We start from the raw sequence: 24,318 nt of genomic DNA, 5'->3' as shown, positions 1-24,318 counted from the left end.
GCAGTCCCACAAGTGAAACTTGATGTTTGAAAAATCTCAGATGTTTCAGTGCTTTTACCACTCAATTTGTAGTATCGTGACTTATTTATATAGTCCAAATATAATTTGTATGTATAGGCTACAGTAAGGTCATCTTGTGTACATACAATGGCATATACAACAGTGTAGGACTTCAATGAGTCTCTGTAAAATCCAAGTAACTACCACCCTTACAGCAATTTATTTAAACAGTCCGTGTTAGTGGAATTCATTCAGTGGTCTGCAGATGATGAATGAAAACAAAATGGTTTGTCATGCACCAGTGAAGAACAGCAGTACCTGTTGACACCACTCACTTACTGTCACTGATAGGAACCAAAGCAAAGTCAGCCTGTCAATGTACCACTGACATGGATAAATGAGGCGAGATTTCCAAAATAGGTTCATTTAAATGTGGAACTGAGTAAATGAAGGATTTGCTTAAATTATATTTTACATATCTTGATAATGGACATTGCTATGATATGCTTCTTTTTGGTTTATCCTCAATCCTTCATAAAGTACATAGCAAGTTATAATTTGTATAGTTTTTAAATACAACTTGATCCACTTGAAGTTCAGTGACCTAGATACGTAGCTATAAAGCACATTTGTTTGTAAGGTAATACATTACCTCAGATTGTATGTGCCACAGTAATGAAGTATTGTATTATACATTGGCTGTCATAAAATAAGCTGATAACTTTTTAGCAACAACAATACTTATAATGGCTTCTGAAAGGACAGCAACGCCAAGCAGAAAAACGTACATGTTAATAAACAAACCCATATAGAGAAAAAAAGCATGAAATTGATCCAATAATCTTTTTGTTTTATGTTATCACCGTTAATTTCCTGTGGAAAAAAAAGGTAATTGCGAACAAACCTACAGTTTAATAGCTTTACCATTTTTCAATTTCTAACACAACATTATGGATAATGAACTATGTTAGCACAAGACTGGTAACAGTTTTACAGGGGGTTGTTGGTAAGAAAAACATTTTTGGAACACTCTACTTAAAGCCAATGGACAACAGAAAGCAGTGAAGCAAAAAATAAATAAATAGACAAAAACTGAGAACTCTTATTCTGGAAAACATTGGAAAATTGACAAAGGCATTGTAACAGAAAAACAAGGTACACTAGTTGGCACATGGAGCTGGGCACACGGAGCACAAACAGAGAGTGCCAGATTGTCCTGTTCCTTCAGAAATCAATATCCTTCACATTCACGTCAGATCATCACAGTAAACAGAAAGCACAACAAAAATGCATCACACACAAACACCAGTCACAAAACTAATAAATATTTGTAATGCAGCGCACAAATATTCTAAAAAAGACCTTGGTATTGCTTTTTAGCGGTCAGTAGAAGTGAGCACATACTGTAGCCAAGTTCAGTTAGGCTATGTCACGTAGCCATAACTCTCCCTCAAAAACATTTCCTGGGTCATAGCCTTGAATCACTGACCCACAAGAGCACATTAAACATTTGCAGCAGATTTACTGATTTACAGAACCGACCATTTAATAATGTGACTACACAACATGACCCATGCCGTGTTTTCATGTATTGAATACAAGGACTGAATGGACAGTGTGAATTCTGGGGTGCAAAGGACCTGACTAATATTTTATATGAAAGCAATTCATAGATTCATATTATCACATTGTGAATATAAAAAATGTAGTATAAGTACAGTGACCTTCAATTGTTCCATACAAAGTAAAGGTATGAGAGAAGTCTCAGAGTAAAGACGGTAAGAAGGTAAACAAAATATATGCACACATACTGTATCTCAATATTGATTGTTAAAAATATTTAGAATTTTCCATTTTGATATTTATAAAAAAGTTTAACAGTATATTGAGATGAACTTTTTGAAGAAGCAGGATTCTACCAACTGGGAATGTCTCAGTGAATCCCTCTTAGATTATATACTTAACAACTGTGTGTCAAGTATGGCAATGACAAAAGCCTTATTTGCGTGTAAGAAATACACATGCACATTATAACTGAGTCTGATTACATTGTAAGGCTTATGAAGGAGATAGGAGATCACCATATCCAAAGGGGAATCCACGAATCCTGCATCTTTACTTGAAGCACCTTCAGATAAGCAAATATGTATTAACTTCCAGCATTTAACTACGTTTTTCAGACAAACGTGAGAGAAGTCCTTAAAAAAGTGTTGTAAAGTCAGATTTGATGTTTCAGTAACGTGTGACTAGGTATTTACACTGAGAACATAAATGAGACTGACCCCATCACTGACAGAAAAGCGATTACTGTGGCCATACAAGTTCAGGGGTAGCCATGCAATGTCTCATCCTAGGCATCAGAGGGCTTAATTAGGTTGGAGTTGAAGTAGACGATAGTGACGGTGATGTCATCACGGTACATCCGGGCCAAGTCCTCGGGCAGCGCCAGCATGGTGGAGAGACGCTGCCGGTCCATCTCGCCGTACTCGTTGGTGCCGACAGCGTGGCGGATGAGGTGCGTGGCGGAGTTGGGGTCCAGGACGGGCGCGGCCCGGGCGCGGCGCTGCAGCAGCAAGCTGTGCATCTGGCCCAGGCTGATCTGCCGCTCGCTGGCCGACAGTGGGGCCTGGAGGTGCACGCCCGTCAGGTGCTCCGCCACCAGTCGCACCGCCTCCCCCTCCCCCAGCATGTCCCACAGCCCGTCCGACGCCAGGATCAGGAAGCGGTCCTGGGGCCGCAGCCTGTGGTAGGTCAGCTCCGGGGTGGCCTCCAGGTAGGGGGGCGTGTGGTAGTTGGGGGGCGTGTACTGGTAGATGTTGAGGGACTCCAGGTCGCAGCCGCTCTCCAGCACGCTCTGCTGCAGGTCCCGGCTCCACTTGAAGCGCACGTCCCCGAAGGCGCGCAGGGGCATGAGGATCCCCAGCAGCCGGTCGTCCGTCACCACCGTGCCCCGCTCCGCCCTCGGGTGCTGCGACCGCACCCGGTCCAGCTCGGCCTCGTTCAGGGCGTTGTGGTCACGGGAGAGGGGCAGGGCGCTCCAGCTGCCGTCGTCCTCCTGCACGCCCAGCACGGCGCGGCAGTCCCCGGTGTTGGCCACGTGGATCCCCTCCGTGTCCATGTGCGCCACGCAGGCCGTGCAGCCGGCAAACGCCACCTGCAGGGCCGTGTTCCTCATCAGGTCGCTGTCCAGCGGGACCTGGGCCTCCAGCGAGATGTCGGCGTCCAGCCGCCGGAACGCGTAGTCCAGGGCGTCGCGAGGGGGCATGCCCTCCCCGTGCTCCTCACTGTCCAGCAGCTCCTGCCAGAACAGCCGCAGCTGCTCCACGTACAGCGAGGCCGATTCCCGGTAATTGTAATCGTTGTGGTGCTTGTACCACTGCAGGATGGGCGGCACGGGCCGGAGGTTCTCCATGGCGTCTTCTACCTCCTCCAGGCTCCTCTGGGACATGAGGGCCACCGCCACGTAGTAGAGAAGCCGCTCGCTCACCGCCTGTGCGCAGGCATAGCCCCCGTGACCGTCAAACACGCCAAACATCATGCCCTTTGTTTGCAGGCAAGTGGCAGCGCTGCGTCGGTCCTCGTTCGGCGTGTTGGCCGGCAGTTGGTTGCTCTCGTACTTGAGCACAGCGCTGAGGCCCCTGCCGTCAAACTCCGGGATGCGCACGGCCTGCTCATTGGCTCTCAGCATGCCATTCATTTGTGCCTCAGTCAGCTGGAAGTCCAGGTCCTCACGGGTTGAAGAATGGCGCTGGGCACGGGGCACACTACCTGGACCCAGATCACTGCCGCTATGGGAGGAGGAACTGGAGAGCCGGGTTCTTTTGGCCCATGTCACCAAATTGTGAGGAGAGCAGCAACACCTATTGTAGAGTCTGTGCTGCTGGCAACGGGAGACGGAGAGGACGCTACGCTTGGCACAATGCAGGAACCATGAGCATAATGTGACGGACATCTCGGTATTGAAACCTGGAAGATGCTGTCTGTTGTTGAATTCCACTTTATCTCACAACCTGTACAAGTGAAATTAGATTGGTCAACGGGGTAATTTAGCTTATCTAACACGTCAGAATTGTATCTTAAAATAGCATATGTCGAACATTCGCTTCGCAGTTTATGGTAGCAAATGTTGTCGCTCCCTCTAGCTCTATGCATCATAAATGGCTAACATGACTACGTACTCTGTTTTTCCAAATCTGCCAATTTAAACAATAGACGATCATTAGAATATGCTTCTAATGGCAGTTTTTTCCGTTTCCTTGTTTTGTAAGCGAGGCACTTCAAAACATCAATCGGAAAATGAAGACCTGGAATATCATAAACTACCCACACAATTTCTGGCTAGCTATAATAGCTAACCTAGAACAAGTACAGGGGCACCGCATAGTTAGTTAACGTTAGATTCGTAACATTCATCAAAATATTACAAGAAAACGACAAATAAACAGGTAACTTTCAAGCAAACTGTAATTATTTAATCAATCATTTAATCAGTGCCCAGGCTGTTCTGTTTGATTCACACATGTAGCTAAATTAACTGTATAAAGTCGATGGCTTGCTAATGTGCGCTAATGTCAGTTTGCAGGTTAGCTACATTACAGTTGTTGCGTCAAATAACCCGCCATAGACAGCTATAAATTATAATCCGAAGTAAAATGCATGATGAACTGCTGGTTATTGCTACGGTATATAAACCTACATATTCTTATTTAACACCCGATTGCATTTAAGCTTACCACGAAGATTCAGTTTTCGTAAACTGTGTGCACCCGGCTTTTCTTTTCCGTGCTATCAGGTTCCTTTCGGTATTATAGCATGGTAATAAAGCACCGCCCCGTATTCTGTGATTGGAGGAACACGTTTATACTATACAGTTTTGTTCATAAATTGATCTAGTCACTCAGTGCCATCCGATTTGTAATGGCAGGGCTACTGCCAGCCAGCCAGCTAGAGAACATTTTGAAACAGCATCTGTAAACCTTGAATAAACCTCAGCATATTGTGCAATTATATGAAAATACTTTTTATAGATTTTCTCAAGTGGGTGGAATACTTTTTCTAAAACAAGAAATACCGTAAGATTTTAATTGTCGTTTGTGGCCACTGTATACAGCAAGGGAACAAAAATTCATGGTTCAGTCCTGATAATCGTGTTTATTCAGGAATTACTGTAATAATTCTTTGCTTTGCATGCCTAATAAATGCAATACTTCTTTACAATTCATGCAAAGTATAGCTATCTTTCGTACCAATGTCTTCATCTCGTTACTCAGTCACCCCGGAGTACTGTAATCCTACTTGTCAGGCACCTTAAAGCCTTCCAGCTTACTGAAAAGCCTCATCTCCATGTTTTCGCTTTCACATCCTATTATGAATTTTCATCCCAACATAACAATTGTTCCAGTGTATAAAATAAAAGGCTACCAAATGAAAAAGGTTGGGATGCATTTCAAGCATTTGGGGGTGGGAGTATATCATACATACAGTAAGCAATATGGTGGATTTACAAATTAACAAGTATTTACAAATGAGCTTGTAACAGAATTTATGCTTGATACTTTCAGTTAAACATGTTCTATGCAGCTTATTTTTAAACAATTCTAGTTCCTGCTATGTAAGTGCTGAGGGTTTTGCATGGTATGTCAAAACAAAATAGCAATCTAAAACATGATTAAGAAGATAATTACTGGTGCCTCTTAGGTTACAAATCAGCAGTGTGGTATAATGGCCTGTTTCCTGATGTTTTACTGATGTGGTGGATAAACTGAGGAACATTCAATCAAACTTGGTGCCATGTGCTGAAGTTACCTTGCAGATTTAAATAGGGTTAATGTAAGAACTTAGTCATTTATAGACAAAATAAAATCCACAAAAGCATATAACTGCCACAGACCGACAACTGTAGATTTCTCTTGGTTATGGAATTGTCTTAGAAAACTATGCACAAATTCAGGGATTAAAAATGCCGTTTTTCTCTATCAATATGCACCAGTAAGTAACCAGTTGAGATCTGCAGATCTGAATCCTTATTGAATTACATTGTTTCCCTCAAATTCAAATTTCAAAATCCAATACATGTTGAACCATTTTGTTATTGGTCTCTAAAAATAAATACACTTGTATTGGTGCATGGACAATTTATTTTACCAAGATAATACTAATTCAGAATGCATTAGAATGGGTTTTTCTACTTCATTTCTCAACACCCAAAATGAGACATTGAATGTATCCAAGATCATCATGAACTAATGATGCACTGGGACTGTGCTGCCTTGTTTGTGAGGTATAGATATGGTGGTCTGTAGCTAAACGATAGTGGATGATGGGCACCCCTTGTTTTGGAGGTTATGGGACCCCCGCTTGGAGAAGCGGATTGTTCAGAGTGCAGGATCTGAGTAAACAGCAGGGATCTTTCCACTGTCTTCATTAGTGAGTGTTTAGAAGCTGTGAAATGAGCCATGGGTTTATTTGTAAATGGAAATCTCAGGCTCTGAATATACACCACAGTGTCAACACACTTTCAGGCTACATTGAGCACCTGCTGTTCCAGGAAAGCCAGTCATGCTATGAAAAAATAAATCAGAACAAGAACTAACTCTTTGCATATTTGACCCTTTTCACTGTATGAGAAGTAACCAATGGATGCCTCATGTCACAGTACTTGTCATAGGTGTTCAAACAATCCTAATTGTCAGGCCAAATTTTAAAAACAAAGGAGTAATGTTAAATTGAAACTACTGTTCTCTCTGTACATTTCTGAGCAGATTCTTATACAGCTTGGTAATTTTACACCTTTCTTCAGTACATAAGGTCAAAACGTGCTTTAAAACAAAACTTTGTTACATGATCATAAAGCAAGGAAATCATACTACAAGTATGTATTGCTTATGGACCATTACTGAAACGTCACCCACAGTCAGTGGTGCTGTATGGGGGTGGGATTAGGACGATTCCAGGGCCCCTCAAAAAACAATGACAATGTTGTTTTGACAAATATTCTGTACAGTACATTTGATCCAGAAGGAATTTTAAACCAACTTCTTACATTTCTGGCCTTGTACTATCGGACGTTTGTAGATGCAATTCTCCATTATACCATTGGGTGGCAATAATGGTTCAACAGCTATATATCAACAATGCAAACTGAGGCAAATCACTCAATATCAAAATGATCCACTAGTCCAATATTTGCATAATTCAAAACATTCAGTGTAGTGCATGAACCTGAGGAAGAGGGGCAGCACGATGGTACAGTGGCAAGAAGGTCCTTGGTTGAAGTCATGGCCTGGGCCTTTCTGGGTGGAGTTCTCATGTTATCCCCGTGCTCGTATGGGTTTCCTCTGGGTACTCCGGTTTCCTCCCACCGTCCAAAGACAAGCAGGTTAGGTTAACTGTTAAATTACCCACCCACCCCTCCAAGTACGAGTGAATGGTGTGTGTGCCCTGCGATGGACCGGCGAACTGTCTAGGGTGCATTCCTGCCTCTTGCCCAATGCATGGTGGGATAGGCTCCCACCATGCATTGGGCCACAACCCTGCTCCCACAACCCTGACCAGGAATAAGTGGGTATAGATAATGGACGGATATGAGGAAGACAACATTACTCATCTGCACAGAAGGCACAGATCTGCAAAATAGGCATCTTTAATAAAGAGTAAGTTTAATACATACATAATTTCATACATTTACAAATTCCATAAAAATAAATTTAAAACAAATCGCAACCAAATCCCTATGAGGTACAAATCACTCCCTGCTTGTTTATTGGAGAAGTCCAGAATCAGCTATGGGGCAGTGTCACAAAGCTAACACAGACCTCCTTTAAGGATTAATGCAGCAACGGAAAACATTACAGCTGCACTTGTTAATCATTAGGACCTTCACATGAGCACAGCAGCCCTCCCTTCTATTACTGTGAAAACAGAATACATCATCTGAAAAGGGTTGCAGACAAAAGCAGGAGTCCTATGGCAGTCAGCAATAAAGACAGCCCGAGCAACAAATAAGACAAACCTGCACAGCTGAATGGAAGGCCAGATTTGGCTGGTCATTTAAGAGATGATATTTGGCCAGGTCTTCCTTTAGTTGTAGGAAGCACAGACTTGCCTGCCCTTCAGTGGCTGAGGTGGTCTGAAGTTATTTTCCATGAATTTCTCATCTTCCTCCTCTTGACTGAACAGCAGCATTCTGAACTTTTCCATCTGTTGGAAAAAGGGAGTCGTGACAGACTTTACCTGATTTGAACACACAAGTTATGCTTAACGCAGCCTGCACAATGTAACTCACAATACACATTTTAAAACTTTAAATCAAATGCAGTTAAGGTTCAGCTCCCAGATAGTAACCTGAACCATTACACCAAATTCGGCGATTTCATAATTACTCTAAAACATTTATGCAATCAGGCTTAGAGCTTCGTATAGCCGCATTTAAGGCCAAATCAGGCCCACTATGTTCCTCTTGGACCCAAAGCAGGCCTGCTCACCTGTTTCTTGGCCACCTCAATGGGTTCTTCAAAAACAATCCAGATAACACTCTCATGGAGTGGGGGTGTGGTCAGGGAACCAGGGTAGGTCCAGTACTTGAGATTTTTTGGAAGAAGGCACTTTGGATTGAATTCCTTTAAGTCTGCAGTGCGACCCTGAGACGGACACACACTTCAGGGCAGTTAAATTGAGGGTTCATTATAGTTTACAATTCTACCCCCAAATAAAATACACCAGTTTGAATTTTAGGGTTTACAAGTTCTGCTTCATTCCTTTTGCAGCAAGGATGCACAAATATTAGGCCTTTAAAAGGTCACTGACCCATGCTTCTGAAATTTCATTGATTTGAGTTTCCTCCCACCAGCTTGGCCTAGATTTAGGGTGAACCCAATCTCCTCAAGTACCCTCCTTGTACCATCTCAGAATTGTATTACTCTGACATCTTCCTGGTTGACCCAACTGTGCTGTGTTTAGTTTATACAGAGCATTACTAATGGTATGTATGAAGATCTGTGGAAAACAGGCAAGTCAATTGCTTCTCAGAAATTTACAACATATGATATGCAATTGCTCTTACTTTAAACTTTACCATATTCAAAGCATCCGTTATCTTGAGTAAACCTTGATGTTCCTCCCCAGCCTACAAAAGAGGCAACAGTTCTTTCAGTGACAAAGACGATAAGGAAACCAGGTGATTAGTCACCCAACAGCAATTATTTAAAATAAAACTGTTAATAAGCTGGTTTTATAACCTGAATTACAATACGGCAGCAAAGTGCCAAAACAGCGTCTTAAATTGAGCCCATTACAATTGTCCTATTCAAACACTGGAAAGTCTCAACAAGTCATTTAATGACTAAAATATTCCCAATTATACAAAACTACAACAATCATGTAGTTGTAGAATACAATAATCTAATTTAATTGTTAAGAGGCCTTGCAGTTTGTGCACAATAAATTGTGTTAATTTGTGTAGAGTGCAGTAGCGCACACAGTCCTGGACATGCTCGTTTCAGAATAGGCCTTTAAATGTTTTCATTATTGGAATACTCGTGTCTAGCCTATTCTGGTAATGTGAATGTTTGTATTGATTGGAATGTCAGCTGCTTACATGGCCAGAATGAAACTATAGCCCCTCCAACAGATAGAAATCAGACCCACCTCTAGGAAGACTCCAAGAACAGCAAGGCCATCGGAAGCTGCTGCTGCTTCTCTGAATGTCTGGTACTTGGAAGTATTCCAATGGACCAGGTGAAGCTGTAGGAGGAAGTAACACAGCAGACTTAGGAACTTGCTGTTCAAAGCCAGGCTCAAGCTAGGTCCCTTCTGCCCAGAAACATTGAATGTGCAGATGACCAGACATCCTTACCTCTGACGCATAAGTCTTCCCATCAACAGTGTGCTCAGAACCATGATAATCCTTGTGACCCCAATGAAAGTGGAACTGCTTCAGTCTGTAGGCATCGCTTAGAGGGCCTCCCTCAATTACTGCACAGAGATCAGGTGTCAGAAGAGCCACCTCCAGCACCATATCATCAACACCATTAACTGCACTGACTTGCTACTACAGACAGTCTAGTCACTGTATCTCTGTCAAGGTCAGCCCAAAAATCAATGAAACATTTTCTGCAAATACTGCTGAACACACTTCCCTTCTGCCCCAAGCGTGAAAGTTCACCCATGCTTAAGCCTCACCTGGCCCCTGTTCAGTATCCGCATACTCCACAGCCACAGAGCACCCGTTGTTTGAAATGCTGATGGAGGTGCAGTGCTCATATGAGACAATGAGCGGGGACAGGCTAGAGTCATACACAGTCTCAGAGGTAACAATGTTGATTGGAGACTGCCGGTTTCCCTGGGCAATAGGGTAGCCTTTGTGCCAAAAGAAGGGACCTGGGAGAAAGGAAAATCATCAGCTCACGCTCATGTCAGCTTTTTCCCCACATATGCAAACCCTCCTATGAAATGAGTCAGATCTGAAAGAGCACATGGATTTAAGTTGTCATTTCTAAGTCCCAAACGTCACAGGCAACTGGGAGGAGGTTGAAAAGATCCACACTACACTTTTCCCAATAAAGATTAGTTGAAAGTTGATTCGTTTTTTTTGTACGTCGCTTTGGATAAAAGCGTCTGCCAAATGAATGTAATGAATGAATAATGAAAGTCTTGAACATTTTTTGTCATATTTTCCTCAGATGTTATACTGATTGGGGTTGTTAAAGTCTAAATCAAACAATCAGTCGCTTCAAAATTTTGATTGTGTTCTAGAAAGAATCTATATGATTTTTAATAAACCAAATTTATATTCATATCCTGAATTGCATGTATAAATATGGAACAAACACAAACTTAGATTCTGATGGCAACCTTCGTATGCCAATCTTATGACATTAGCTGCAATTTAGCTCCAACGCACATTCAGATCCTTCCAAATTCCCAATTTAAAGTATAATCGACTATTTAACTTTTTTATTTATTTATTTTTAGAAATTACAATATGTTTCTTTGTCTGATGGTCCTAACATCAGTTTATTCATTTAAAAAAATAGATACTCACAGAGCCAACTAGTCTATTTGTATTTTACACAGACTCATCTTACCGTCGTCTTCTCCATACCCCCAACAATTACTAGTCATCGTGAGAATTTTCTCACACTTTCTCTGTGACTGGGAAGGTAAGCTAATAACAACCAAGTCACTGTCTGTATCGCGGGACAGAAATAAAACAGGCCCACTCCCGGACTGAAATGGCAGTCTTTTAAATGGGACGAAGGTGGAGACACTATGGGCTGTCCAAGCTGCAAGAAATGAGTCGTAATTCTAATTTAATTCTCCTCCCATCTATTAGCGCCACTAATAGGCCTACGTCTAATTCTCAGTCTGCATTCTAGGCAGTAATGCTTTTGAAATGTTCGTTGGTGGTTTCTTATTCAGGAGGATTAATTTCGTTTCACATATCCTTATTTCATGCAAAGACATCTAAGCAACCATCTATTTTTATTTTCAGTCCCCCGGGAAAATAGCCTATCAGTGCATACTTGCATTGCCATTTTTTGTATTTATTTATTTTTTCTGCATAAACGTTTTATTTAGGTAACTGTTTTTGACGTTTCATCTGAGCTATCGAGTTGTCCTACCAAGAGTTTTGCGCATGCTAAACAGAACATATATTTGTGTTTACCCCATTGTTCTGAAAGTCAGTACTATCACAGCATTACTGCGATGAAACGACAAGGCGGCCGTTTAAGCGTCGCCGATTTCATTTTTGCGAACAAATTATTTTGTTGCCCTGGTGGTTAAATGTGTAACGACAGTGCACCTTTTATATAAGCAGTGAACCGAAATCATTTCCTCGTCTCAAGTCAATCACTCTATGGTGAATCTTCGTCACTGCTGTCAACCAATTGGAATTGCAGCCGGGATGTGCCTATATCCTGTCCCATTTACTGATTCTGGATCAGTTTGTGCATTTGCTAAAAATGAGTTACGTCAGGAGCGGGTTTGTTAAACCGTTCCTAGATCCGCTACAGACAGGAGCATAAAATATGCAAAGGAGAACAACTGCGTGAGCTGATAGCTTGTTAGCCCTGTAGCTCCCAAACTTGCAGTTAGCAAGGAGTTGTGCTGTTGAGAATGAGCATGGCAGACAATTTTAAAGGAAAAACGTCAAAAGAGCAGAAATACGATCGACAGCTCAGGTAGCTATCGAATTCCACACTATAAATACCAGGCACCCAGAAGTATGTTAACGCTCCACTGGCTAGGTTAACGTAGCTAACGTTAGTCTTTTGCCCATCAGCGTCCTTTCAGTCGTTTCCTCTAAATAGACGTTCATGCTCGCTATATAGGCTAGCCGTCTCATGTTAGCTAACTAGCTAACGAAAACGTAATTTGGGATGCCGGTAGGCCGTAGTTGTAGTGATTACCAAACACTGACTAATTTTCCTGTTTGCGATTTAATGCCCTGGTTGTCCATGCACGTCAACGAATACTAAGCTAAATCTTTATTTCCCAAACAAAGCAAATCCGCTGTGTAGCACGCCAGCAATAAGACGTCATAGATTGGGAAAATTCTCGTGCACCGGGTACAAAACATGAGTCAACAAAACTAGTGTACATAAATGCATATTATACACCTTCATACTTCAATCTATAACTAAAACAGACCGAGGGTTCACACAATCGCAAGGTATTTGTAAGGCTAGATAACAAAATAATATGGTTTGTGACCACATTAATTGTCGCTGGGTAAATGGATGAAAATGTACTATGGTTATGTACTGAAGAATTGTCTCAGTATTGTACCGGTGTTCTTTTTCAGACTGTGGGGTGATCATGGACAAGAAGCGTTAGAAAATGCTCATGTTTGTTTGATCAATGCTACAGTTTCTGGGACCGAAATTCTTAAAAACCTGGTGCTTCCAGGTAAGAGATTTTCAGCGTTACAAAGGCTTAGATTTTTTATTTTAAAATTTTTAAAAAAAACAACTGCTCCTTTTTTATTCGACTGTTATTGTAATGCAGTGCTCAGCGTCTGATCCATAACCACAGAAGCTTGCAGTGTACCTGACAGCAGGGCTGAATTGATGATTGATTTTTCAATTAGTTTATACTTTCCCTCCCTCAGGCATTGGCGCATTCACCATTGTAGATGGACACAAAGTCTCTGGAGAAGATGTTGGAAACAAGTGAATTGCAATATTTTATTAATTTACTTGTTTTATAAAGCTTTGGTATAGGCAAAAAAGTTAAATGTCTTATTTCCTTAAGGAGTTTGGCAAACCTTAATTTTGATTAAAAATGTATTTTTAAAAGAGAAGCAAGTTATTAAAATTTGAATTAATATTAATACAGTTTATTTATAATTTTACTGCAGTAAATCTATAAAAATGTCACTGCATAACTATAAAATGTTAATAATGGAAACCTTTGATTGCAGCTTTTTTCTAAGTAACAACAGCATTGGAAAGGTAAGCTATGTTGACTTGTATTTGATTCATAAAATGCATAACCCTTCCAGCATGGCATAAAGAAAAGGTAAACTCTTCTGTTTTTTCAGAATCGTGCCCAGGCTGCCACAGAGCTCCTACAGGAATTGAACAGTGACGTATCTGGAAACTTTGTCGAGGAGGTCAGTGACTGATGTGTAATGGTCCCCTGTGTTTACTGGCTGTTAATGCATTGACAGTTAAAATATGCCTGACAAAATAGATCCCTTGCTGGTATGTAGAAACTTATGGAAGGAAATCCTTGAACTGCCATAAAACAAGTTCAAGCACCAATTTGTAATTTCAAGCTCATCAGTTTTTATATTCCATTGATGTTTTGTGGGATATATGCTACTTTGATATGGAAAGGTTCTCCTATGGCACATTTAAGTAAAAATGTTTTATTTTAATTTAAGGCTTGTCACTTCAAATATGGATGTAAAATAGTTATTCAAATTTATGAAAGTGAAAGGAACTGTGATTGAACTGATTAGTGAACCTATCCTCTGTATGTCCAACATCCATTGACAAGTAAAATGATAGCCTAATTGATATCTTCTTCACATATTTCTTACTTTGCCTTAACAGTGAAATCCACTATAGACTGTGTGGCATGGAGATAATGAGACCAGGATAATTTATGTTTAACATTAAAATGTGAACATTGGCACAAGATAAAAAGGGGCTCTTGTGTGATTCTACATTTCTAAAAATGAATATTTAGCAATGATCAAATAGAAAACATAATAAACAAAATATGTGTTCTCTTAACTGTCACAGGTTTTTTGTTGCCTTGTATGTGGCAATGTAATGTGCATTTTGGCCTTTTCTTCTGTAGACTCCAGACAAGCTCTTGGACAATGACCCGGAGTTCTTCCACAGGTTTAGCTTGGTGATTGGCGTTCAGCTCCCCGAGAGGTAGGACACACTTTCCTCTGTAACCAGGGCATGTATTGCTGACAGGAGTTTGTTAAGGCGTGTTTTTATTCTGTTATTCCTGCCATCTGTGTATTTACGTTTTTGAAAAGTTTGTTTCCTGTTTTCTCCCGCAGCACATTTCTTAGACTGGGGGCAGTTTTGTGGAGTGGCGCAGTGCCCTTTCTGCTGTGTAGGACGTATGGCCTCGTTGGGTACATGAGACTAGTGGTGCAAGAACACACAGGTATGGGAAGTCTGAATTTTGATTGTGCGTCTGTTTCAGTTGTAATTCAGTCCACTTTGGTAGGAATTACATCAGATGCTGTATGTATGGTGGTTTTATGGTAGTGCTGATTGATCCTGCATTTTTCCCCTAGTCATTGAATCTCATCCAGACAATGCATTGGAAGACTTGAGGCTGGACCACCCATTTGCTGAGCTGAACAATCACATTCAGAATTATGACCTGGATAATATGGGAAAAAAGGTCTGTTTTTTTTTGTTCCCTTTTCTGAAATAATATGGAAAAATAAATATGAAATAATATATTGTACCGCTAATTGAACATAAGTCCATATGAGTATCACACCTTGGTTGTTTGTGTGTTTTAAATACAAGTGTGGTCCTGTTTGTTTGGAGGCATGTGGTAATCCTATAATAGTGACATAAATGCACTTGGGGGTAAATTAGAGAACTCGAACTGAGACCACTTTTGAAGGACCGTCTCAGACCATTTGGAAATTATTGTGTGATATTTATATAGTATTAAATAAAACATACTGAAGTTTATCTGTAAATGAACTGCACAAAAAGGGGATCAGTCTGTGGTGATGTCATGTCTGTTCAGTGTCAGCATCTACACTGTAGATCACGCTCCTGTATGGTTTTTGGAAGTACTGAATCTTCCCTCGATAGTGTACCCTTTCATTGTGTTCTGTTTTTAATTAAGTTAATTCATGAAAGCACCAAAAATGTTTACTCTGTGGTCCATGTTTTAGTTAGTTAGAGATATAATTCCTTGTGTTATGTTGTTTTAAATCTAAATATAATTTTTCACTTTCTTATTTCCATTGCCACAGGATCATAGCCATACGCCGTGGATAATCATCGTCGCTAAGTATCTTGAAAAATGGTTCAGTGAGGTAATTTTTTCATTTATAATTGAGGTTGAATTACTTTACTACTAATTCATGTTGAATGTTGAGAAAGAGAAGAGAACTTGTGGATTTGTACTGTCCTGCTTGTGTATTATGTAGCGTGGTCAAAGCTGAGTATTAAAAATTACACCTTCATAAGTAATAATGTGGAAAAACATATTCCTTCCCAGCACAATTTTCAGCTACCGAAGAACTACAAAGAGAAGGAAGCATTCAGACAGCTTATTCGGCAAGGTACAGCCAGCATCCTTCAAAGATTATTGATCGTTAAGCTTTCATTTACATTTGAAGTGGTATGTATGAGCACATGGTGCGATGTTTAGTTTTAAAACAATATATTGTATTCTCACACTAGGCATGGTACTTGCATGTCAATCTTATTTATTACCAGTGTTTCCCATGACATCTCAGTGTAGTTCTCCAAGTTCTCTGTTGCATTTGCTCAGGAATCCTCAAGAATGATAACGGAGTTCCTGAAGATGAGGAGAACTTTGACGAGGCAATCAAGAATGTGAACACGGCCCTGAATCCCACCAAGGTGGCGTTTCCCCTCTCTTTGAGTCCTCCCTCAAGCAGCCTGGAGGGGCAGGAATGACTGTTGGTTTATATTATTGGTTTCTAATCATACTGCCCTCTGTCTCACAGATCCCCAGTGCAATAGAGGATCTCTTCAATGGGGAGCAGTGCAAGAACATTACGTCTCAGGTGAGGCTGGCTCATCAAAGGAACTACTGCAGATATTGATTTTTGTCAGCTTCCTGTTTCTTTTTTTTGCATGATCCTCCCTTTTATTCGTGTTAATCAGCGCTCTGTGCAGCTGTGTCTGTTTCCATTTGCACTCCACCACTTCCACAGTAATGCTGCGTTAATGTCTGTCACATAAACAGCTGTTTGCGTCCCGCTTCTTTGCATCTGCAGACGGCGGCGTTCTGGGTGATGGCCCGGGCGGTGAAGGAGTTTGTGGAGAATGAGGGTGCAGGAAATCTGCCTGTGAGAGGCACCATCCCAGACATGATCGCTGACTCTGAGAAATTCATCAAACTCCAGAGCATGTAGGTCAAATCATTATGGGTACTCGTGTTCTCCTAAGATGGACAAATCATTAGTAATGAACTAATACCTATGTTGCACAAGTATGTAGCCAGCACCAACATTCTGTTCTTGTTTAATTTGACTTTATTGTAAATCCCTGTGGATAACAGGAGCTAATATCATTTCAGTCCCATACATGATTGCACTTGTCTGTATTCAGTTACAGAGAGAAAGCAATGCAAGATGCCATGGTTGTGTCAAAGTATGTGGAATCTCTGTTGCAGTCAGTTGGAAAGGTATGTGTGTAGCATACTGTTTTAAGTTTATATAATCTAACTTTATTTTTACAGTATTCATGTTTTCCAATGTAATATTCCCGATGTTGAGATGGTGATTTTTAATCTTTGGCAGTTGTTTATGTTGCACATTCTAATGAAATAAAAGGCCAGAATAGTATTGATTACTGTTTGAATTAATTCTATTTATTTTTATTTAAGCCAACAGAAAGCATTTCTGAACAAGACATTAAGCTCTTCTGTAAGTACCTTTAACTGCACATTTCCTATTAACAAGAGAACAATATACTGTATTAAAGAACTAATAATGAAAACCAAAATGGTAAATGTGGTATCAAAGGAATTTAGCAACAGAGTTTAGATCTGTATTCAGCTTTAATTTAAGTGCAATTTGGTGAAATCTAAATCAGTACTGGCGTGTGCTGGGTATGCTGTTCACAGGAATGTTTTTCACCAGATGTGAGTGAAATTAATCCGCCTACCGTAATTATTGTAGACTGTGGTTACTGTTGGAGTAAATAACCAGTGCAGGCATGATTTAACATGATTTTGCTGATTTCCCAGACTCCACTGTACAAAAATATAATCAAACGCCTCAGATATGCTCACGGTATGACTTGAAAAGCAAAAGCGGTTGGTGGTTTGTTTTGCAGGTAAGAATTCAGCTTTTCTGAGAGCGGTGAGCTGCCGGTCGCTAGCTGAGGAGTACAGCATGGACTCCTTCTTTAAGGACGAGATCAGTAAGTGAGCCCCGCTCTTGGCCCTGGGCCCGACTCAGTGGATGGAGGGATGGGGAGTAATGCGGCTAAGCTCTGGTGTTTCGATTGTGCCCACAGCCTCCTGCATGGACAGCCCCGACAGCGAGATGGTGCTCTACCTCATGCTGCGCTCGGTGGATCGCTTCTACCAACAGCACTCCCGCTATCCAGGTAATGCCGAATACGGCTCGCTGTTCATTCTTATCCGTTTTGCCAGGACAGGATTACTGTATTATATTTGATTAGCATCTTCCTGTATTCCATTTAGCCAACTTGTTTTTTGCATGTATACATTTGTGCATTTGAGGAAATGGAGCACCTTGCTTAAGGATATAGTGGCAGTGTGACATTTGGTATTTGACCAGCAAACCTACAAAAGCTTTTGTTAATTTGGCTATATATGTGGCAGTCATGTTGATTGTTTTTAAATGTAGGCGTATAATGGCTCATACCCTGTTCCCTGTTTAACCTGTGGCTTAATGGATTTATCTTGGTAACATTACATAATTCTTATTTCCCTGAGGACACCTTTTGAGGAATGTCTTAATGTATTCAGCATATAAATTAAGCACACGCATGTTCTCCACAGGCGTCTACAATTATCAGGTTGAAGAAGACATTGGCCAGCTGAAGTTGTGTGTGAACGGCTTGCTGCAGGAATATGGCCTGAATGTGAATGTAAAAGATGACTACGTACATGAATTGTAAGTTTTTAAAAAAGCAGCGTCCTTACTGGACTGAAAACCTTTTTTTTGGAAATGGTGTACTGTACATCTGGTTTAACAACAATCTGCCTTTTACATCCTTTATAAGTTTGTATCTGTATAATTATTGTGTGAGAGCATGTGAAAGAGGTACGGATCAGGCATATAATGAATCAGGCAGTTTAACATACTTTCTAAATGTATGGTATTTACATATCCTTACAGCTGTCGCTACGGTGCTGCTGAACCCCACACAGTAGCATCTTTCTTGGGAGGTAAGTCTTGTCGGACTTGTATGTGTGTTTGAGTCTGCACCCATCGGTGGCATCAGCCTCTTTAAGACCTTTTCAGTCATTTGTCTTCTGTACTAGAGATTTGAGTCTGAATAAAAGACCTTGCTGGGGCTTAATGTTACATTATTGCAAAGGCAGAAAACATCTGAGTCCATGGATTACTTGTTGAAACAGATACACTATATGGCCAAGAGTATGTGGGCACCTGACATCTAACATCTCATCCAAAACTATGGGCATTAATTTGGAGTTGTTCCACCCTTTTTATTCTGCTATTACAACCTCCACTATTCTGGGTAGGCTTTGTACTAGATGTTAGAGCATTACTTCTGGGATTTGCTTCCATTCAGTCAGAAGAGCATTACTAGGGTTGGGCACTGATTGGGCGATTAAGATCGCAGTTGGCTTTCCAATTGATCCCAAAGGTGTTGGATGCGGTTGAGGTCAGGGCTCTGCAGGCCAGTCTGGTTCTGCCACACCTTTCTCAAAAAACCTTTTGTTTATGGACCTTGCTGTGTGCCTGTGTTTTCATGCTAAAACAGGTAAGCGCCTTCCCCAAACTGTTGGGGAAGCACATAATTGTCTAGAATGTCAATATATGCTGTAGCATCAAGATTTACCTTCACCGGAACTAAGGGGCCTAGCCCAAACTATGACAGCTCCAGGGGTGTCCAGATAGTTTTGGTCATATAGTGTATTTCCTCCAAAGACATGGCTGTTCCCCTATAGGGGACATGAGTCTCTGGTCTTAAGTCTTGATCTCAAGGATTATTCTACTTTGTTGAAACCCACACTATGAGAAACATTCAGTAAAATTAAAATAATATTTTTGAAAAGATTTTCACTGGAACACAAGGCACTTGTATTTTCTCACAAAATGTAAGTATTTTAACTTTTTTTCTGCCGGGTTTCAGGAGGATATGCACATTTGTTCAGGGGTTGGACAAAATAAAGGAAGCTGGCATTTATGTCAGGGCTGGCATTTATGACAGGGACATTTTCCTCAAAGAACTGGAGGTTTTCATTCTTGAAAAATGGTCTGGTATCTCATGACATGCAGTTCAGCACATGTATGACAGCATTCCAAGAAGGACGAAAGCAGTTCTAAAGGTGAAGGGTGGCCATACCCCTTAACTAGTTACTTAAGGTTTGTACATTATTAAATGTTTGTATATTAGGTGTTCCCATTATTTTGTCCAACCCCTGTGTATCATCACAATAATGTGTATTGAATATTTTACTTTAGTCTGATGTATACTGTAATATTTTATAAACTTCTGAAATACATTTTGGTGGATTAAAAAGTTTTTTTTAATTTTTATTTAGGATCTGCTGCTCAGGAGGCTATCAAAATTATCACACACCAGTTTGTACCTTTCAACAATACCTTCATTTACAACGCCATGTCTCAGACATCTGCCACTTTCCAGCTGTGAAATAAAGCATTTGCTCTATGCTGTACCATTATTTACTGTGCTGTAAAATGTTTGTTTGTTATTTAATGCTTTAATATATAGCCCGCAAGTTTATCAAAATGTCGCCAAATGGGATAGTCCTTCTTGTCACACGTTAAAGGGCTTTATCTTCCCGTTTTGTTCTTTACTGATATAGCCAATTGTCAAACAATGTTTGATGGAAGTCAAAAGTTTATTCTGTATATATCACTGAAATGAGACATTGAACTTAGTCACAATCTTCTTATGTTTGGAAACTTACTGTATTTGCACGGTCTTACATGCAGAACAGGTGACGTATGCATGAACATTGAAGTGGGTTTATCCACAGTGGAAATAATTGCAGTTTGTTCGTTAACTACCACTTAATTACAACATTTGTATTTTTTTGTTGGTGATAATTTAAAAACATAATGGTATGACTATATTTTGCCAGTGAAGCCTCATTAGCTATTCTGGCATCTAAATGTTGGGTCTCGTGCCAATTGTTGACTTTTTTGTATCCTCCTTTCAAAGAATGGAGGTCACCTTGTTTGCATTCTGAAGAATATAGACTTCAGTTGTTTCAGTATAATTACTGATATTGGCGAATTTCGTCATATAATTGGTTGTTATTATGTCTAACTCAGCTATTTCCATTGTAGATGTCCTGGATTTATATCACTATATTAATGGTGTACTACATAAATACTGTGGGAAATGCCTTGTGTTTGTCACAGAGATGCAGAATTGTGATAAATTAATAAGGTGTCCTGAGTAAAACATTTTCCTGCACCAAAGTGGTGACGGTAAAAAATAAAATTGTACATACTTCTCATACAGTATGTTTTTTGTCACTGGCGTATGTCCATTAACACACAACACTACATTGTTAAATGTGCCCAATCTTCCTACAAACCTGAAAGCAGTGCAAAAGTGCATAGTGTGCCTTCAGAATTAGAAAAAATATGCAGCAGAGATTGCTAGGTTCACTACAAAAAGTAGCCTACCTATTCCTTGCCTCAATGCTTCCTTCAGTGACAAATACCATACTTTCTAATGTATCATTTATACATTTCTGAAAATGTATACCATATAATTGGAAGGTATTTTAGGCTTTTCCCTCTCGGCATTACATTATAACAGCGCCGTGAAAAATTATTTGCCCCATTCCTGATTTCTATTATTGCATATTTGTCACACTGAATAGAAGGAAGGGGGCAAATGCTTTTCACGGGACTGTATCAAGCCACTGCTCATAGCTACTTTTTTATACTCATATTTGCCCTAAGGTGACAAAATTACTTTTGTTATATTGGAATTGGACAGCAGCATATAATATGCACAAGCTTTCGCTCGTATACTAAGACAAACATCAAGTCATGAACTTTACGTGTTCCAGTGCTATCTTGTCTAGCTTCATCAATGTAGACAAACAAATTTATTGCTCAACCTGCATTCTGTACAGTGTCCTGGCTTATGCTGATTCAACTGGACTGCGTATTTCCTGGAATATGGCAGTAAACCCTTTGTTTCTGCTGTACTAAGGGCAGGTGTGGCCACACATTTAAATGAACTCACTCTGTAAATTGTGTCTACTGGACCAGGCCATTTGTTCTCAGACAGTCAACTAATTTAATTAGCATTGGCACTGGTGCATATTATGAAATGAGCTATTTCATATTGGTGTCTCCGCTGGAGTAACTTGCCGTGAGCTAATGCCTGATGGTTGTAAAAAAAAAAATGTGTGAAAAGGTTCTTTGAGTTTTGGCAGGCTTACTTTGGGAATCCAGCTGTTGGTGTGAGAAAGACGCTGAGATCAGCTTTTGGTGTTGGCAAAGGGCTAAGTGATGAATCCTCCACCGGTATGCTAATTAAATTACATCTGAACAGGCTGGAAAACAAATGGTCTGCACTTGCTGGCTTTATGCATCTTGCCGCCTCTTTAGAGAGATTTTAGAAGGGTTTCCTGTTTTAAGACTCCCAATGCCTATGGGTCCTGAAAGGTGATTATAAATAATCTATTAGAGGTGGAAGGTGAGACTGATTTTCTTCTGCATTCCAGTGAGAAAGAACCATACCAGAGAATCTTGCTGATTTTATTCAGACCTTGAGCACCTTTGGTGTCTGAAGCATCTGTACTCTCTGAATTCCCAGGTGTATGCTGTAATTGCCCTTTTCTCAATGGAACAGTCAGAAGAGCATATTTATCAAGTGTCTGGGCATCATCATTCATAAGTAAAAGAAGAACATTGCACATTTCTCATCCTTTAAAAAAAAAAAAACAGACATTTCTTGCCCTCTGAATAAAAAAAGGTGCAGCATTTAAGACTATGTTCATCCTGCAAGTTGAAACATTGCATTTTGGTGCTTTGCATATGAGAGAACTGCATGCTGAAGAATTTTGGATGAGTTCTGTCACAACTCGTGAACTTGTCATCTCCAGTCAGTCATTGTTACATTCCTCCATGGGAGTGAGCACTTTGTGTTTGTTTCCTGACTCGGATGTCTCAGATGGATCTAGTAAGCAATTTCCGGGAGAAGGGTGGAGTGCTGTTTGTTTACAACCTTCCCAAATCAAGTAACTGTTTACTGAGGAAATGGACAGCCTACCCCATTTACCTAGACTGAAAGTAATGATGTTTTTGACTCTCTGACTAACCTCAAGGAAAACAAGAATCAGCCAACTTTTTTATTTCAATTGCTCAGCTTCTTAATGGAAAAACTAAACAGTGATGACCACTTGCGTTGTGCAAATGTAACTAGGTGAACTTCTTGTGCTTTATAATTCAGTGTACACGCAGTAGCAGTAGATGGCGCCATTTCCCATGTGTGTGATGCAAGGAAAGGGCCATTTTGTTACTCGTAGAATCAGATCATTTTGAGTGATATAACTCTGGAGGGTTGATTCTTTGAACTGAGCAACATTAATAAAAGGACTCATTTTCCTCACTGTTTTGCACATATTTGTCTTCAGTGTCATAGATACTAGTATTATTCCTGGCTTCCAGTCCCTAAGAAATTGAGTGAAATCACCCCACTATTAGCATATCTCTACATGTCTGTTACAGCGCCATAAATAAGATAACATATGTGTGCTAAGGAGGCAGTAACATGCCGTTCTGCTATAATGATTGGCCAGCAGGTTTTGTGCAGAGTAGATATTTTCATGGACTTGGTACATTCAGGCATGTAAGACTTCCTGCTGACTCTGAAATGTGTGTCTGTGCACACATGCTATCGCTGCAATAACAGTCATGCAGTTCTCTTTTTCATTCTGCTTGATGTATCGTGTGCAAAATGTTACTTTTTGAAAATGTAGAGACATTCTTGAATTTGTAGTGAAGGCAAAGCAGGAAAAGCATGCTGTTATCTAACATAGCAGATTCTGTGTAAAGGGGACTACATGTTTTGTCCTTGACCTTCATCTGAAGATGAGATGGTGCCCTGTAGTTTGGTATTACATTGTTTTCAGTAGGGAATTTCATCATTTCATAGTCTCTAATCTTGACTGGTTACATTTTTCAGCTTGGAACTAATACACTCCTTGTAGGTTGCAGCAGTGCAAGCTGTATTGACATCCTGGATTTATTTGGGTGATGGCTGGGTTTGATCACCGCAGGTGTTACACTGCTTGTTCTCGCCGTAACCCTCCCCCCGCGTCCACACACACACTCCGCCCTCGCCTTCATGATTTATTTCTCAGTAGCTTGTTTGCTTTCCAAGGGCAAGTTTTCCCGTCTTGAGTGATGGCAGGGAAGCTCACTCTGCTCACCACCTCTCCAGTGCTTTTTTGTGGCCATGTCAATAATCCAGAGTGCAACAGGCCGATGCAAAATTGCTCTTTTAAATCATTTTTAATTCTGTCATTTTCATCTCTGTGAAGCTGCGAGCAACCTTGATATACAGGTTATGAACATGAAGCAGGTTCAGTGGTGGTGGAGCCTGGATCCATGTGCTACAGTATACTCCTGTCGCCCTGACAAAGCTACAGCGTTTGTGTGTGTGTGTGTGTATTGTACGATACCCTGTGTGAGCTACAGCGCTTATGTCATGGAGGGTGGACTGTAGGGTGTGTCTGCTTGCACACTGCTGTAGGGTGTGCAAATGTCTACGTGTCCCAGTGGGTGAGCAGTGGGATGTGTTTTAAAATGGTAAACATACATGGTATATGTGCATAGGGTAGGTTTTCTTACATTCATATTGGCAGATCAAATAGAGATGTTCCATATGACTCTCATTATGCATTATGCAT

The 24,318-nt window shown here is 40.6% G+C and overlaps 3 protein-coding genes across 5 annotated transcripts; 1 reads left to right on the top strand and 2 right to left on the bottom strand.

Moving 5' to 3' along the window:
- Positions 1–829: 829 nt before the first annotated feature.
- Positions 830–4,916, bottom strand: LOC118215806 (pyruvate dehydrogenase [acetyl-transferring]-phosphatase 2, mitochondrial-like). The gene is made up of 2 exons (XM_035396819.1): positions 4,734–4,916; positions 830–4,010 (listed from the first exon to the last, which is right to left on the bottom strand). The coding sequence occupies exon 2, from the start codon at positions 3,950–3,952 to the stop codon at positions 2,351–2,353; it is 1,602 nt and encodes a 533-aa protein (XP_035252710.1). The 5' UTR covers positions 3,953–4,010; positions 4,734–4,916; the 3' UTR covers positions 830–2,350.
- Positions 4,917–7,624: 2,708 nt separating this feature from the next.
- LOC118215813 (carbonic anhydrase 7-like) lies at positions 7,625–11,245 on the bottom strand. 3 transcript variants are annotated; one of them, XM_035396830.1, is made up of 7 exons: positions 11,085–11,245; positions 10,180–10,377; positions 9,854–9,972; positions 9,646–9,741; positions 9,074–9,124; positions 8,484–8,639; positions 7,625–8,199 (listed from the first exon to the last, which is right to left on the bottom strand). In XM_035396830.1, exons 1-7 carry the CDS (start codon positions 11,119–11,121, stop codon positions 8,080–8,082), a joined length of 777 nt encoding a protein of 258 aa, XP_035252721.1. In that variant the 5' UTR covers positions 11,122–11,245; the 3' UTR covers positions 7,625–8,079. The 3 variants fall into 3 exon arrangements, 2 of the variants coding, with proteins under 2 accessions (XP_035252721.1, XP_035252720.1); XM_035396829.1 differs by having other exon boundaries at positions 9,062–9,124; positions 11,085–11,244; XR_004762891.1 differs by having other exon boundaries at positions 8,068–8,199; positions 8,484–8,655; positions 9,062–9,124.
- A 762-nt stretch (positions 11,246–12,007) lies between these two features.
- nae1 (nedd8 activating enzyme E1 subunit 1) lies at positions 12,008–23,015 on the top strand. The gene is made up of 20 exons (XM_035396818.1): positions 12,008–12,182; positions 12,806–12,909; positions 13,112–13,172; positions 13,424–13,454; positions 13,544–13,615; positions 14,311–14,390; positions 14,525–14,634; positions 14,768–14,877; positions 15,470–15,532; positions 15,718–15,781; positions 15,994–16,085; positions 16,193–16,252; positions 16,466–16,599; positions 16,800–16,875; positions 17,077–17,116; positions 17,529–17,615; positions 17,712–17,804; positions 18,223–18,337; positions 18,563–18,612; positions 19,957–23,015. Exons 1-20 carry the CDS (start codon positions 12,118–12,120, stop codon positions 20,064–20,066), a joined length of 1,617 nt encoding a protein of 538 aa, XP_035252709.1. The 5' UTR covers positions 12,008–12,117; the 3' UTR covers positions 20,067–23,015.
- The last annotated feature ends 1,303 nt before the right edge of the window (positions 23,016–24,318 follow it).

The sequence above is a fragment of the Anguilla anguilla genome, chromosome 16 (genome assembly GCF_013347855.1).
Source record: "Anguilla anguilla isolate fAngAng1 chromosome 16, fAngAng1.pri, whole genome shotgun sequence".
Classification (NCBI taxonomy): Eukaryota; Metazoa; Chordata; class Actinopteri; order Anguilliformes; family Anguillidae; genus Anguilla; species Anguilla anguilla.
This window is presented reverse-complemented; position numbering and strand designations above follow the sequence as displayed.

Coding starts and splice junctions, on each gene's coding strand:
- LOC118215806 (XM_035396819.1), bottom strand. CDS start 3,952: ATGTCCGTCACATTATGCTCATGGTTCCTGCATTGTGCCAAGCGTAGC.
- LOC118215813 (XM_035396829.1), bottom strand. CDS start 11,121: ATGACTAGTAATTGTTGGGGGTATGGAGAAGACGACG. Junction 9,742..9,853: donor GGAAGACTTATGCGTCAGAG/GTAAGGATGTCT, acceptor TTCCTCCTACAG/CTTCACCTGGTCCATTGGAA. Junction 8,640..9,061: donor TGAATATGGTAAAGTTTAAA/GTAAGAGCAATT, acceptor TGTCCGTCTCAG/GGTCGCACTGCAGACTTAAA.
- nae1 (XM_035396818.1), top strand. CDS start 12,118: ATGAGCATGGCAGACAATTTTAAAGGAAAAACGTCAAAAGAGCAGAAA. Junction 12,183..12,805: donor AAATACGATCGACAGCTCAG/GTAGCTATCGAA, acceptor GTTCTTTTTCAG/ACTGTGGGGTGATCATGGAC. Junction 14,878..15,469: donor TGGATAATATGGGAAAAAAG/GTCTGTTTTTTT, acceptor CCATTGCCACAG/GATCATAGCCATACGCCGTG.